The 16,316-nt window shown below is 41.7% G+C and overlaps 3 protein-coding genes across 4 annotated transcripts in view; all 3 read left to right on the top strand.

Annotated features, from left to right (window-relative positions):
- Nucleotides 1–1,635, top strand: part of bptf (bromodomain PHD finger transcription factor) — a 23,310-nt gene extending 21,675 nt beyond the window's left edge. The window contains exon 34 of the mRNA XM_025064484.1: nucleotides 283–1,635. Within this exon, the coding sequence (XP_024920252.1) occupies nucleotides 283–322 (40 nt within the window). The 3' untranslated portion in view covers nucleotides 323–1,635. The remainder of the gene's footprint in view (nucleotides 1–282) is intronic.
- A 281-nt stretch (nucleotides 1,636–1,916) lies between these two features.
- Nucleotides 1,917–5,480, top strand: kpna2 (karyopherin alpha 2 (RAG cohort 1, importin alpha 1)). The gene is made up of 11 exons (XM_008330774.3): nucleotides 1,917–2,073; nucleotides 2,295–2,413; nucleotides 2,502–2,642; nucleotides 3,335–3,423; nucleotides 3,516–3,784; nucleotides 3,871–3,965; nucleotides 4,089–4,352; nucleotides 4,441–4,674; nucleotides 4,771–4,953; nucleotides 5,037–5,186; nucleotides 5,263–5,480. The coding sequence occupies exons 2-11, from the start codon at nucleotides 2,357–2,359 to the stop codon at nucleotides 5,350–5,352; spliced, it is 1,572 nt and encodes a 523-aa protein (XP_008328996.1). The 5' UTR covers nucleotides 1,917–2,073; nucleotides 2,295–2,356; the 3' UTR covers nucleotides 5,353–5,480.
- Nucleotides 5,481–5,605: 125 nt separating this feature from the next.
- The window catches only part of LOC103393707 (E3 ubiquitin-protein ligase SMURF2), a 30,995-nt gene continuing 20,284 nt past the window's right edge, over nucleotides 5,606–16,316 (top strand). The window contains exons 1-2 of one of the 2 annotated variants that reach the window (XM_025064441.1): nucleotides 5,606–6,277; nucleotides 6,454–6,555. In XM_025064441.1, coding sequence (XP_024920209.1) covers nucleotides 6,504–6,555 — 52 coding nt within the window. In that variant the 5' untranslated portion in view covers nucleotides 5,606–6,277; nucleotides 6,454–6,503. Of the gene's footprint in view, nucleotides 6,556–16,316 lie in introns of both variants that reach the window. The other variant, XM_017040340.2, reaches the window with a different exon arrangement.

Below are 16,316 nucleotides of genomic sequence, written 5' to 3'. Positions count from 1 at the left end.
TATTTATGTACAGAGGTTGTGAATAGATCTCATGTGGAGCCCTTGTATATTTTTAAAAGACAGAAAAGTACAACTAAAACTAAGGAACTTCACACCTTTCTTCTTCTCACTTCATACTGTGACCCAGCAGAAGATATTCTCACAAATAAAGGCATTCCCTGTAAATGACATCAACATGGCTGCAGGATCATCTGTCCATTCCATTACGTTGTTGTTGTTGTTTTCTATGATGTTAATCCAGTGTGAAGAGCTCTTAACTTTCCCTCTCTCCACGTTCTGTAGGTCTCATAACAACAAGCTTCAGTCTTCTTCAGCCTCTTAAACAGCATCACACACTTTTCAAATTAAATGCACTTACCAAGAATATGGCTTTTCTGAACTGTAACTGTGTCGGACTTGTTTGGGATTCGCTCCTCTGACTGTTGGTGCGGCCGACAGTGCTGCTTTTCCAGCACTGTTCAGGCGAGGCTTCCCCTTCTGTGGACTGTCATCAGTGGGACTGTACTGAGGAACATTTTCAGAAGAAGGTTTACCTCAGAGATAAGACTCTTAAAGAGCTCTCATGTTTCTATGTTCTTTATTTCTGATTTTTTTAAAGGTTTTTTCATTGTCATTGATCTCTCAGGCCGTCCTTGTGGTCATCATGTCCAAGAAAAGGAAAATATATCATAACAACATAATGTATGGAGACCTTTGTGTCTAAAGTTGTTCTCACAGTGAAACCAACATGTTTTCTTCCATTTCCACTAACTGAGTCTGAAGTGGTGTAAGAAACTGCTAAACACCTGGACATCAGCCGTCTGCTTGGTTAAACTTCTGGAACCTACTGACAGTATGGTTATAAGCTATTGTAAATGAGTTACTTTGCAGTAGTGAGTGACTAAGAAGGATGAAACCGTGTATTTGAAGTTTCCCGCCTCCTTTGTAGAAAAAAGAAAGAAAAGAAAAAAGTGTCAGATTTCCACTTGATATTCATTTTTTTGTATTACAGTTGAAGAAATATTGATGTATATGGAACTTAATAAATAAAACAAATGCTGATTTCATCATCTTGTAAATTAACAGCTAATTCTGGTATCACTAACTAACATATGTGATTTTTCTAATTAAAGGGATAGATAAAATGTCCTAGGTCAGTTTAAAACACACTGTTTATTTAAACTATAACATAAACTAAGACCAATTTCCAGTACAATAAATAAATTATATTGGAAATTAAATAAATCCGTAGACATGCCTTGAACCAATCACATTTTTTTACAGTAAGTGGTAGTGGATTACAAACGTGTGGGAATGTACTGCCAAAATCTCACTCACTTGGTGGATATAGATGTTTTTGGATTGGACAACTTTTTGACTTTTAATTGACAAACAAATCCAACTCCCCTAATTTCCCCTGAGCAAAATAGTTATCCTCATTTTTGGTATCTTGCAACACTGCCCTTAGATCTCAGTCAATGCATTTCATTTGGGGTTACCGTCATTTTCAAGTTTTGCAGTGCTAAATGACCAGAAGTGAACTCAACGTAGCTGAAGGTGTCTTTCTTTACAATTGTTTTATAAACAAGAAATTGAAACTTTTGTAGCATTTGAATACTGTTAAATACATAAATAAATTAATGGTGAAGATTTAAAGTAAGTCTGTGTTTAAGTCGGAAACATTTAAATCATCATGGCGGCCACGTACAGAAGACGAGACCATCTATATTTGGGAATGACAGCAACTTCACTTTAGTCCGGCCATTAAATCATCGGTAAAATGTAATATAGTATTTGGATTTACCTCAAACAGAAACGTTACATGCGTTAATTTTCTTTGAATCTCAACAGTATAACTGTAATTTTCATTGGAGACTTTTCTTCTGAAGCTGAGGATTTAAAAGGGCCGAGTGACTTCTCGCGATGTTTAGTGCCCGACGTCATTTCCGGTAAGCGTCTGTATTTTTTAAACAGCCCAATAAAGTGTGTCGCGCGATGCTTTAGCTCGAACAGCCCAATCAGGAGTCTTGGTTCTACGAGTTTAAAGGTCTGTGCGGCACTTCCCAGAGGTTACAAGCTCTGCTTCAACAGAAGGTAAGGGAACCAGTCTGAACTTTTCTCAGTGATGTGTTTTTAATTAAGGATACGTTTTGACACAATGTCCGTTTTGTTCTGTATTTCCATCCATAGTTTGGTAACTGTGTCTCTAAGAGCACATGCCGTTTTCAATGTGCGTGTTAGTCGTTTGCCTGGATTCAGGAACACGAGGTATTCCTGAGGGTGGCATTTATTCTCATTTTTATTTCTTTTCGCAGGAAATATCAAGCATTACATCTAACTTCTATTGTTAAACGACTTTTCTGTCGCTTTACCGAAAATGTCTGAGAATTGTGCTCGTCTGAACAAGTTTAAGAACAAAGGCAAGGACGCAAATGTGAGTATTTCTTTTTTTAAACAAAAACGATAGTTTTAAAACATGATGAAAGTTATTGTTTGAACCGTTTGGTTCTTAAAATACGTAGGAGCTTCGACGCAGGAGAGTTGAAGTGAACGTGGAGCTCCGTAAAGCCAAGAAAGATGATCAGATGTTTAAAAGAAGGAATGTGGCCGCATTTCCTGACGAGGCCACGTCTCCTCTCCAAGAAAGGAGCCAGAACTGTCAGGTATGTATGACTACGAAGAGGCTGAAAACAGCCTGAAATGTGTTAGTCATCTCGGAACCAGCGTCCAATGCAAATAAACTCCGGGTTCTTACGGAAATCCATGACGATTACTGACAAACTTCTCTTGGGCTTTTAAGTGAAAACAAAGTTCACGGTAGTATTTGTACTGTAATCTATACTTCACACTTTTCTTCACTATATTAGACTATATGTACACAGACGCGAGCAGCAGGAAAGTCCACACCTCGTTCCTGATGTTAACGAGTCTGTCAGATTTTAAAAATCATTATATCGGTTGCACTTGTATTTGGTTTCATTTTTTTTAATAGGCTTCTTTTCTGTTCTTTTTTTAACCTCTGGGTGTCGCCCTACAACTTGAGTAGTATATGGTCTGCACATTTTAAGGTTGCATATAAGATTTGGTGATATCGTTTCACAACGTTTCACAGTTAAAAATTCTTACCCAAGTGTTAAAGGGTTAGGAGCAGGTATTTATTTGAAATGATCCAGCTATTAACCATGTAATTGTTGTGAACTACGTCCAGTCAGTGGTACAGAGAACATTCTATATTGAAATGAATTGTCCATTAAAGGCATTAGTACCGGTACTCTTGTGTCTCTGCAGCAAATACACTTTCCTTCTTTTCTGTGTTTGCATCGAAAATGTTGCTAATGGTGTGAACACATTGCAGTCAACCAGGCAGTGGACAGTGGAGGAGATCGTTGCTGGAGTTCTGAATGGTAATACGGAGTCCCAGCTCCAGGCTACGCAGGCTGCCCGGTAATAGCAGTACTTCTGTAAAAATGTATAAATGTAGATTGGCTCACAACCTCCACTGTGACTCATTTCTACTGCACACTGATGAAAAACAGGAAGCTGCTGTCTCGGGACAAGCACCCCCCCATTGACCAGATGATCAGTGCTGGTCTGATCCCCAAGTTCGTTGCATTCCTGGGGCTGTCAGAGTGTCCACCAATCCAATTTGAAGCTTCCTGGGCTTTGACCAACATTGCCTCTGGGACATCTGATCAAACAGCTGCTGTCGTGGAGGGTGGAGCCATTCCTGCCTTTGTCAATCTGATCATATCCCCTCACCAGCATATCAGCGAACAGGCCGTCTGGGCACTGGGAAACATTGCTGGTAAATGACCAAAAATATGTCAATTTGTAAATAGAACATAAAATAATGACTTACAAGCTAAAGAGAGTATATTTTATTTTTATCAGGTGATGGATCATCTCTCAGAGACATGGTCATCAAACATGGAGCTATCGCACCTCTGCTCAGTCTAATGGCCGTCCCAGATTTGTCTGTGTTCAATGTAAGTTATTGCTAGATATGGTTTGAATGGTACACTACAACATGTTCTGTTATCCACAAGAGGGTGCCAAACAACATTGCCTGTCTAATGCCCATTGCGCCTTGTCACCTGATTGCTCCACAGACTGGCTATGTGAGAAACGTGACGTGGACTCTATCGAACCTCTGCCGCAACAAGAACCCCTCTCCACCTCTGAATGCCGTACAGCAGATCTTGCCTGCTCTCATTCGTCTTCTGCACCATGATGACCTGGAAGTCTTGGCCGATGCTTGTTGGGCAATTTCTTACCTGACGGACGGGTCGAATGATCGCATTGAGGTGGTGGTCCAAACTGGCATCATTCCTCATCTTGTTAAGCTGCTTGGCTATGACGAGCTGTCAATCATTGTATGTATACATCACATTGTCTTTGCCTTTCTTCAACTCTTTACCTCATCTCATACTGTTTAATCTCACACTTCCTTGTGACATGTAGACCCCCGTACTGCGGGCCATTGGCAACATTGTGACTGGGACAGATGAACAGACTCAGGCTGTTCTCAATGCGGGGGCTCTGTCCAAATTCTCGCGTCTACTGCGCCACAAGAAAGCTAACATCCAGAAGGAGGCAGCGTGGACGTTGTCCAACATCACTGCAGGGAGAGACGCACAAATCCAGGAAGTCATAGACACTGGCCTTGTTCCTTATCTGATTGAAACTCTTGTACATGTAAGTTTTTATTTATTTATTTTTGCCTTTTTCCAACTGAACTCACATTTGTTTGAGCTTTTTGAAAATCATCTACATGGTTGTGTTTATGTGCAGGGAGACTACAAAACACAAAAAGAAGCTGTGTGGGCTGTTACTAACTTCACCAGCGGGGGCACTGTTCAGCAGTTGGTTTATCGCGTTCAAGCTAATGTGCTAGAGCCTCTACTCAACCTACTTTTGTCCAAAGACAGCAAAACCATCCTTGTCATCTTAGATGCCATCACCAACATCTTCATGGTCAGTGCTGTCGTCTTACGATTGTATTTGCCGCTTCCTTAATTTATAAAATAAATTAAAATAATGGTTCTTGCCTGTTCAAGGCTGGAGATAAAATTGGGGAGTCGGACAAGCTAAGTCTCATGGTTGAAGAATGCGGAGGACTGGACAAGATTGAAGGCCTGCAGTCGCATGAGAACGAGATGGTGTACAAGGCAGCGCTCAATCTGATTGAAAAGTACTTCTCAGAGGAGGTAGGCCTTTAAATGTCTGCACTGATTTTAGAATGGTGTTGTGATCACTTTATGATTATGCTTTGTTTGTTTTTAGGAGGTGGAGGTGCACTGTGTAGTTCCAGAAGCCACCACTGATGGTTATGCTTTTCAAATCAATGAAAACCAAAGCACTTTCAATTTCTAAATGTTTTTTCTTTACTCCAGACTGTACTCTGCTCTGTCTTTGTTCTGTTCTTTCTGTTTCCTTGTATGTACTGTACATTTTTTATTGTGACTGAAAAACATGACTGTAAATAAAGGTGTCAGATAATGTGGTTTGTTTTTTTCCACTATGTTAAACTATCACTGACAGTTGTACATTTGAAGGTGTGTCAGATTTCTAAGGTTATTATTTGAGTGTGTGGTTATGGACAAGGCAAAAATAGAGCTGGGACATGACCGGACAGTCTACAGACAGGACAGTCTACAAACTCGGACTAAGTAAATATTTCAAATCAGAAAACTACCAAACTGGTAATGGCTACTGTACCTGCTAAGGAACGGTGTGTTCTATCTATGATCCATGGTATTATACAGTATCGTGAGGAGTATTCTACATGAACTGTTCAGTGAAACATCTGACTGGAGCTGAGCCTAGAACCTCAATCAGATTTAGTCAATTTCACTAAATTCCAACCATGTACATCTTTTTTTTTCTCCTGAACTAAGAAAACACCTCCAGTTTCTTACAGTTGTAACTGTTCGTGACGGGATCTGGCTACATTTGTTAGAGGCGAACCCACGTAATCAGAGCCGAGAACTGTCGGTACTTTAGGACACGCATTCGCACTCTGAAGTGTGTGTTATAACGATCAGGTGCCACATGCTGGAGACTCTGTCTGACTCCCCCCAGAGCCTGTTGTCGTCACTGGTCAGCTCCTACCAGCAGGATCCTGAGGAGGGATCTAAAACCGAAGCTTCTCCACAGTTGAGCTCTGACCGAGCGTAGAGAGGAGCAGGGCTCAGTCCGGGGCAGACGAGCCTCCTTCCCGAAGATGTGACGGCAAGCACCGCGTAACAGCGTCTCTGCGTAGCTGCACTTTTCCTCTGGGCGGAAGTCAGCGTTTCCAGTAAATGCACTCTGCAGCGGTTCTCCAATCGCTTTATCCCCCCACATTTTCTGTCGTATTCGTGAGCTATCGCAGTGGCTTTCGAGTCCACATCCGGGCCACAATGCTTTGACTCCATTATTGTCCGAAGCTGGCGGAGCGGTTGATGATAAGCTTTATTTTAATTTCAATTTTAGCGACACAGACAGACCTTATGAAGTGCGTTGAAGACTGGGACTGAAAGGACATGTCGAACCAAGGAGTGCGTCGGAATGGGCCGGTGAAGCTGCGACTAACAGGTAGCTAACAAGCCTTTAAAAACCCCGACTGCACACACACACACACACACACACTCTTCTCTCTCTCTTTCTCTCTCTCTCTCTCTCACACACACACACACACACACACACACACACACACACACACACACTCTCTCTCTTTCTCTCACACAACACACTCTGTTCCACACACACACTGGTCTCGGTGTATTTGTTGGATGTGATTACAAACATGGCAAACAAGGCATTACAGAGCTCTTTAAATGCTAATATGGTAATAATAACTGAGTTTTCTCAGAGCGGGTTTCAATATCACTGCTCTTGGAGATCAGACCGTGTGACTGTCGCCAGCTACAGCTACCTCACCAGTCTTTAACCTGTGGCCGGACGCTAATCGATGTAGCTTCATGTTGTACCGTAATGTTAGTATTTGCTCTAAAAAATGCCGTGTCAACACAAAATGAATTCGTGTGGTTTAAATATGCATTAAGTAGACGTAGAAAGGTGCAGAACAGAGGTTAGCTTAGCACACAGGCTGTCAGTTAGCTACAGCAAACCTGTGTTCCAGAACTGAGCTGACAGGCATTTTCACAGACTACCTAACTAACCCTAATCCTCTATTGGTCTCGTCAGGAAATTAAGGACCGTACATTATATGAACCATGTGCCACCACAGACAAAAGTATGATTTAGAACTAATCAGAAATATTAAAAAAGACAACACCATTTCTTTTGTAAAGTTAATATTACTAGCACCACCCTGGGTCACCTGCGCTTTAACTGGTAGGATTGGCAACTTTAAGTGTTGTTCCTGTTGGTGCAGTGTTTTAACTGCACTTCAGACCAGATGCTATGCTTGACACTAAGTTAGCCTCATAAAGTCTGGATTCTAGGGCTAGTGTGAGTGCTACTGTTCCGGGCCTGGGTTCCGTGCTTGATTGTCTGCGAGTCTCCGACTGGTGCAGTCAACCCCAGGGATCGAAAAAGTTCTATCGATCAATAAATGAAGGATGGCAGAACTGATGGCAGCCAGGCTTCGGCTTGCTTTCCTTCGGGGTATTGTGAGTGTGGGTCAAAGGGGGGGACAGTACAAGGGTGACATCCATGCTGCAGGGTACTGCACAGAACCACTGGCAGCAGCGTGAGAGGGTTCTGTGGTCAGGCAGCACTGTTAATGCCATTAAAAACAAAATGCAGCCAACATTCCTCTGGTCTTTTGGAAGAATAGTGTGTATATAGGAAATGGACAGTTACTTGCAGGCTAATGTTGTATAGAGAGGGTGTTGCTGTGGGTGTGGTCTGTGAGTTGTTGATCAGTGGTTGAGCCTTTCATCTTAACTTTTTTCCATTGTCGCTCCTTTTACCCTCTGCACTCTGTCATTTGTGTGATTGGTCACTTAAATATGACATTGTAATTTGAGCAACTCATAATCCAGCACACTGTGACAAGGTCACAAGGTCAGACCCATATCCAAAGAGTGTGGCCTCATGTACACATTTTCTTTGACCACTGACGATGGTTGGACACTGATGGTTGGACGATCATTCATCCCATTTCAAACATGGATCATCTCAAGTTTAAGACAAATCTTAGTGTCTGTATAAAACCTGGGGTGCAGGTCTCCTCAGAGGGTTAGGGTTCCTGTAAAGACTTGAAGAGGTCTTGGTTGGATCACTATCTCTCTCCTTCCCTCTCTCTCTCTCTCTCCCTCCCCCTCTCTCTCTTCCTTCCTCACTCTCTCTCTCTCTCTCCCCCAAGGTTCTGGGGGACCTGCACCAGCAAGGGCTTTAAGAACCACCAACCTGGAGTACCATTTTCACCACTGGTACTGTTCTTTTACACCTTACTTTAAACAGTGGTGGACCATGTTAATGTAGTGAACTTTTCCTAAACGTAGCTGATTTCTGGCAGAGAACCTTATGTCATCATAACGTGTACTATTTAAGCTCTTGTGACATTTTTTATATTTAACCCAGAAATAAATCATTTTTCTGACAGTAAACCATTACTTCTGAATGTGTAGCTGGAAGTCACTAAGGCATCGTGATGATTTTCGCTGCTGTCTGTCAGCGATGTCACTCTATCCATGTCATGAATGGCTCTTACCGCCACGGTTAGAGACAGACTGCAGCGGTTTCCTGGTGGAATCCAAAGAATGTGAATCCACAGTGAAAAATGGTGAAAGCAGGACCTGGAAGACCTAAGCAGCTCTGTTCAGCCTGGCAGGATAAAAACACTCCTGTTGCCAACAATGGAATTCCATGAAAATGTTTGTCAGACCCTCTTTCTGCATCTTGTAGTTTTCCTTTTTGCGACACTGCTACAAATGTCTCTTTGTCTTTTTGCCGTGTGTTGTTCTGTTGTTCTCTATACAGATGCTTTGTCAGAAAGGCAGTTGTTTAACCCGAAAGACGTCCCCATTTGACTCCGTCTTGCTTCTACCCTTTAGTCTTTGTCAGGGGTCTCCACCGCGTCACTTTTAAGCTACCAGTAGCTCGTCGCCCCTTGCCAAGGAGCTCACCAAAGGACTAATGAATCAAACAAACATAGACAACTTAAGTGGTCGCTCAGCAAGTCTGCTTCATCCAGTCAAAATAGACAGTTGTCCCGCCCCCTTCTGAAACAAAGTGTTTGTTTGCCATTCAGCTATCTATCAAAACTTGTGCTGCTGTTACTCTTGATGAGTCGGTGGTGACGTGAGATGAGCTGGAGTCGTGGCATGTGTCCAAACCAATAGACGCTGTTGTTGGCCACAGTGCATGTCAAAACCCAACGACTGCATGAGAAGAACTGGACCAAATATAATAATGTACAGGAGAACACCACCATTTCAGGAACAATGTTGGCAATAACCCAAACAGTAACTAGACTTTTATTTATTTTAGTCAGTTTTTATGTACAATCAAGTTAAACAATAGCACATTCTCAAACCAATCAGTAATTGTTTTGAATAAATGTAATTTCATTTTCAAAATGTGTAGTTCTTTGGGAGGCGGGTTAGTGCAAATATTACACAAGTGCATATTATGTATCATTTTTGTTTTGAAGTGTGTTGAAGAATTTTGAATATTATACAGGTGCAAAATTAGTTTCATTTTTGTTGATGATTTGTGTTGTATGTGAGAAATACATTTTTTGGGATCCAGTTGTGTGGAAAAATAACTTGAATAAAGGAAATGATCAAAACTAAACTGTGTAACATTTTACTCATTTCATTGTTTTGACAAATCATTAGTGACAATGTAATTGTGCTAAGAGAGAGTTTTCTCAGTGAAGAATCGGGGGTTTGATAGTGTCTCCTGTATCCAAGTGGTACAATGTCAATACAGACCATAAAATAAATAAATAAATATTTTTTAAAATGTTGACCAATTAAGCTGTTTTAATGTTTTATCGTGCTATTTTTGGCCAGTAGACGGCGACATTCTTCAGAAAATAAAATAAAAAAATAAAAAACGGCTTATTTGGTCAAAATAGAGAAACACCATCATTATTATTGTTATTGATAACAATAAAAATAATAATACTTTGTTGATGTTTTAATAAAAATGTGATGTGGCCACAGTAACATTGTTAATTTTTAGGCAAAGAAAGTTTATTGAGTTTGTTTGTTGGAATTGAGCTATGAAAATAAATGTTCCATTAGTAGCTCTCAGCCATTTTTATTTTATAAAAGTGGCTCTTGGAGAACAAAAGGTTGGAGACCCCTGGTCTACATGGTCCAGCACCAGTAAGACCACTGCTATGAACTGCCGGTATGACCTGTTTTTATACTCTTATCTGACGTTGTTGCTGCAGGTGATGGTCTGTACTGGAGATGAGTTTTGACACTGTGATGGTTGGCTGTCTTTTAACAGACCTGTAGCCGCCTGTGCTGTGGCCGTCTCTCCTCTATGACAAGCCCTCGTCCATTTGAACCAGATGTAGCAGATGTTTCCCTGCAACTGAAGTGAAAAAACATGTCAAGCAAACTGCTAAAACTAACACTAGTGGTACGAATTGCCCCTTGAATAGATGGGGTAAATTTACATTATTCCCCACAGCTGATCACTGCTATATTGATACTCACAACAACGTCAGTGGAGCCATTAATAATTTAATGAAGACACGACTCATTACCTGTCAGATCATTCCTGATTCCTGTCAGCAGATGGTGCTCATGGCATCATTTGGCTCCAGTATGACTCCATAGAGCATCCGTCCCACTAATCTTCAACTCTTCTCCCTGAAGACATGTCTCAGTCTTCGCCCCCCCAGTCTGATTACTTCTCACAAATGTTTGCATTGAACTTCCAAATAGAGTGGTGTGTGCATGACTGTTCCAATTTATTTCCATTTTTCTCTTTGCTAAGATTTGAAGTCTGACTTGTTAGACATATGGTTTGTTCATCTGAATTCTTTGGCACAATGCAGAGCAGCCAGGAGTGCTATCTCAGTGGGATTCCCTAGAATTCTCCATTCACAATTCCACCCCTTCCTCTCTGAGTCATTCCCGTTCTTTCCGACAGTTGAGTTCTTCCCCGTCAAATAATATTTCAATCCCACCTTTATTTTCTCAACCTCAGCCTGTTTAATGCTCTCTCTCTCTGTTGGTGTGATGTGTTTTTAATGGTGCTGCAGGAGATTACTTTTTAATGTTCTCTCCTTAGCACCGACGCTGCCTAAAAAAAGCACAGTGGAACCTTGGTTTTAGAACCTCATTTGTTCCTGAAAATTTCAAAAGCTGGAACCATTTCCTTCTTCATAGTTCATCAATGTCACATGGATGAATCGGTTCCTGGTTCCTGGATGATTGTTGATTCAGACTTTTTCAACAGTATTTTGCAAACAGGTTCAAACAGTAAACCAGTGAAAATAATTAGCAAAAAAGATCAAGATCAACACAAGTGAATAAAGAATGACGCTATAAATAGAAGAGGTCATTTCTTGGTCCTTACGGCCGCTGAGGAGTCCTGATTGGACAATGTTCACTTCACTTTCTTACTAATGATTGTCTCTGAAATCCTGTGGTCGTCCGACTGTTAGTGGTTGATCCAGATCAGTGTCAACTTTTCCACTTCTTCTACTGTCTCTGATCTTTTCTTGGTGATCACAGTCACTCATTTGAACTTGAGCTTCTTTTATTTATTCTTCTTCTTAATGATACAATGCTACAAATCCACATCCAAATTCCTCCAATCTTTCTTCATCTCTACTGTTCTTCTCACTCTTTTTCTTTCTCATGGTGATTTATGGAAAAAAGATTTAGAAGAAATAGAACAGCGCAATGAATACTGTCAAAACCAGAACCAACAGTTTTTAGTGTGTATATCTTGAGGTGGACTGAGGCCGCAGTCACTCAGTTATCACTGCTGCTCACCTGCTATTGTTGGCTTGTTTGGCAACCGAGTTATTGTACCACACCAAGGGCAATTTTTGATTAAAGATTTTGTTCGTGAACGGAATTGTTCATAAAGAGAAGCGTTCGACAACAAGGAAATTCCACTGTACATCCCTTATGAAGGTGCAACATTTGCCCAGGACTAACACACTCTCCATTGTGGTTGAAAGTGAAAAGCTAATGTTCCATGTTTGTTGTGCTCTTGTCCTAATTGTAGCCTAAAACAGACCATGATGTTTAGACCAATGACAACTGAAGAAGAAACCTCTACAGACGAGCGATGATGATCAACACAGTTTTAATGTGGTCTGAGTCATGTGGTCTCAGCCGGAGCGTCTGTGTGGAAGTCATTTGGGTTCATCTGGGTGTTCAGACAGGAGAGGTTGTAAATACACAGTGATTAGCTGCATGTGGTAAACTGTTGAGTCTACTTTAGAGTCATGGCTGCATAGTTTGAGCAGACATGGGGAAAAAGTCGAGCCCATAAAACAAAAAATAAAAGGAGAAATGAAAACTTGAAAAATCAGACAATGTTTGCTAAAAGATTTTCACCAACCACTCAACAGGAAAAAAAAGAAACTTACCGCTTTATACAGAATACTGTAATCCAGTACAGTCTGTGCCTCAGTCTACTCTCAGTCATCAGTACAGTCTGCTGTATGTTGATGGCAGTCCCTCATCCTATTTTCAATGCTAAATGTAATCATTTGGCAGCCACTGGTTGATGTTTCAGCCAATGAATACAATAAAGTCAGTATTCTCTGCTCCCCTAATTAGTTGTTTAAATGTACTCCTTCGATGTTTTACATGTTGGTGTGTACATTAATCTGTACATCTTACACAATGAGCACACTGCAGTGTTCCTCATTTGTCTTTGATCATGATTATTGTAATGGATAAAGATTAATAAAAAATGTAAACTTTTTTTTTTACTTGAGAACCAGAACAAATGAAAAAAAAAAAAAGTTGGTCTGTGTTCTGAGCTTTGCTCCATGGTCTTTGTTTGATCCTGGTTTGTGTCGTACAACAAGTCTGAATGAAACCATGTTTATTTGCAGCAACATTAATGAAATTAATACTTTAATCTAATGTTTTTTAATTTATACAGCCATTATTCATATTAGTCAGTGGTTTTAGTTCCAAATAGTTCAGACCGTTTTTTTTTGTTGGTCTGGGATTTGGTCTTACTGGCGTCATGGTCTGGGGGAAAACACATCTGTAAACCTGGCTGCTGTGGTCAGACTGAAGTCCATAGATAATTGTGTTCCTCTGTCACTGTGGATGGAGAGTATTATCTACAGTGAGTGGTGGAGCTAGAACAACCAGGGCAACGCTCCCAAGGGTGAGGGTTGTTGTCGGAGTAAGGGTCAAACTTCAACCGGCCCATTTTCTATTTCAAGAAGACGTGACTTAACTCTGACCAGCCTCAAGCAGCTGGGTGTTTCACAAGTCCTTAGTATGTGTATATGTGTGTGTAAGTGTTTTGTATGGGGCGGGGGTTACCGAAGCCACCAGATGCCAACAGGTGACTGGATGTGTCTGTCTGTGCCTGGGCCTCAGGTTGAGCCCCTTCTGTCCTCTGAGGAATCAGAAGAGAGATGTTTATGTTGGATCACAACAAATGGCATCAAAGCTGAAGTTAAACAAACACTTCACAGATCTCTGGACGAGCAAAGCAGAGAGAAGATGTGATATTTCAACAAAGGAGCTTTTGTTTCTCAGATGGAGAAGAATCCTTCATACTTCTTGACCTGAAGATCTGTGGAAGCATCAACTCAACCTTTGAATAGGTGTCTGTAGGTAGGTTATGTAGGTTCTCAATCCTCCAGGTCTTTTAATCCAAAAATATAGGCCTTGTAGAGCAGGGGTTTTTATTGTCTGAAAAACATCACTGTCATCTCCTTGACTGATCACTCCATACTGTAGGTCTCATCCAGAGAACAGTTCACAGTTAAAACTGGTCCTGGATCAGAGTCTGCAGACATAGACATTTCTTTGTTCTTTGTTGTTTCGTGGTTCTGGGTCATGAAGAAATGCTGTTCACACTTTCAAACAACAGATTGGTTGAGATAAAGGAAAAGAAAAAGCTGCTGCAGTGTGGGTGAAGACTAGAGCTGTCTGTATTGCGCCACTCATTCGTTTGTCTCACCCCTAGATGTTTTTCAGGGGAAGTGGCGGTACCTCCCAGTAGCACTGTACCAGAAGCACCGGAAAACCACTCGCCGAAGCCATGTCTGAGTTAATGACAAGGACTGAGCTTGGAGAATTTGACCGTCTCCTCCAGGCGCTCCGTCTGGATGACAGCTGCACCTCACAGTAGTAAAATCAGACAGGCTCACAATGTACCAGAGAGTGCCACCTGCTGGGTTACCTTAGCCCGTGCCTCCTATTTTTTTATTCTGGTCCTGATAAAATATAGCAGCAGTGTCGGTGCACACACACAAGAGACATTTTCACTCAGCCTGTTGGACATTTGTCCAGATTAATAATCCCATCATTTTGGATTAGTCACAGAACAGGTGAGAAACACTGACCTCTACCTGCTGATGTTGGTAGTGTCTGGGTCAGCAGTGTACATACAGAAATAAAGTTTTATATATTTAGTCATGTTGATTTCTCTTTTGTCTTAATGATTAATCGTTATTACTCTGCAGCTGCCTTTGAATTAATCAGATTCAAACTTTAATTGTTTTTCAACCTGAGAGAACTAAGTCTATTTTATAGCTCAACGGTGCAAAAGTTGCATGAAGTGAAGTCTGCTTATACATTATCAACTCTAGTCAATATATTTTTCTACACAGAAGTTTTACTCATTGTTTCACACTCAGTCGGTCACATATCAAGCCTTTCACTTGGACTTACTTCCAATGAGCTGCGCCTTTTTTCCTTCCTGTCTTAGATTGAATGTTCACTCCAGCTCCAACCTGATATCAGCCTCCTTCCACTGCAGTCTCATTGACATGCTCTGTGAGGCAGCGTTCAAGACTAAACATTAGCCAACATCCTGCCAGGGCAGACTGATTAGGAGGAGCTCAGAGCTGCAGGGCACAGCCCTCATAATCCAGCCTCCCTTTAGTGCCCCTAGAGGTGAGAGAGGTGTGGAGGGGGCTTGTGAGAGTGAACTGTCCCGGGTCTGGTGTGAAAAAAAAGGGCAGACAGACAGGCAGAGCAGCTGGATCTGCCCCCTTGCCCTGTTCCCCTCCCCTGTCTTCAGGTAGACACTGATGTGATGTCAGTGTGACTAAACCAGTGCTGTCAGTGAGTCTGTGTTGCTACTATATGTGTCAGTTGTCTGTCAGTGTGTGTGTGTTGCTACTGTATGTGTCAGTTGTCTGCAGACAAAACAACATCAAACTGCTTAATGATTGCTGAGATGACATAATGAATCTTCTGAACCACTGAACTGGAGAAAAGAACCTGTTAGCATTAATGTTAGCATTAACACTAATGTGTTAGTGGGTGTAGCGTTAGTGATCATTTGAACTGTTGATAATTATTGTGCCACACACAATCATTGAGAAATGAAGAATGAATTTAAAACCACGGTCTTTAATTTAAGTTAGCATGCTTCAGAATACCATCGCTTAAGACACCTGCACCTTAAAACACCCTAAAACACAGCGCCTGTACTTCCTCCACAAACTTAGAAGAGCAAGAGCACCGGCCCCCATCATGCAGACATTCTATAGGGGGCACCATCCAGAGCATCCTGACCAACTGCATCACTGTGTGGTATGGTGCTTCACCATGTCTTGCCTCAAGACCCTACAACGCATTGTGAGAGCAGCTGAGAGGATCACTGGTGCCTCTCTCCCCTCTCTTCAGGACATCTACGTACAACCCCCGCCTCACCCACAAGTCCATCAAGATTAGAGGTGACCCCTCCCACCCAGCTCACAGCCTCCTACTGCCATCAGGTAGGAGACTGCGGAGTCTCCGAGCCAGAACCAGCAGGCTCAAAGACAGATCAGGCTGTGATGAGACTAAACTCCCTACCTGCTCTGCCCTCCCTCCCCCCTCCGCCTCCCCTGTCACACATAGACTCTACTGTGCCCCTCCTATCCTCCCCATCCCTCACACACAGCCTCTCTTCTACTCATTTTTACTATTCAATTAGATGCACTATATGAATAAAAAGGCTGTTGATCCTCATTAACATATTGCCCTATCCCCTGTACTACCTCACCCTCGACTGATTAAACTGTCTTCATTGATTTCCCACATGAGTGATGTCACAGCACGTTTTTCGGGATATATTCTCACGAGTGTGTTTCTTTGTACATTGTACATATATTGTTAGTTTATATCCCTTTCCCTTGTAAATATCTTCTTTATTATATTCTTGCCATTTTGGACCGTGGTCTGAGGGGACTGTGATTTCTTTGTGCCATATGTCGTGTA

The sequence above is a fragment of the Cynoglossus semilaevis genome, chromosome 17 (genome assembly GCF_000523025.1).
Source record: "Cynoglossus semilaevis isolate Cse_v1.0 chromosome 17, Cse_v1.0, whole genome shotgun sequence".
Taxonomy (NCBI): Eukaryota; Metazoa; Chordata; class Actinopteri; order Pleuronectiformes; family Cynoglossidae; genus Cynoglossus; species Cynoglossus semilaevis.
This window is presented reverse-complemented; position numbering and strand designations above follow the sequence as displayed.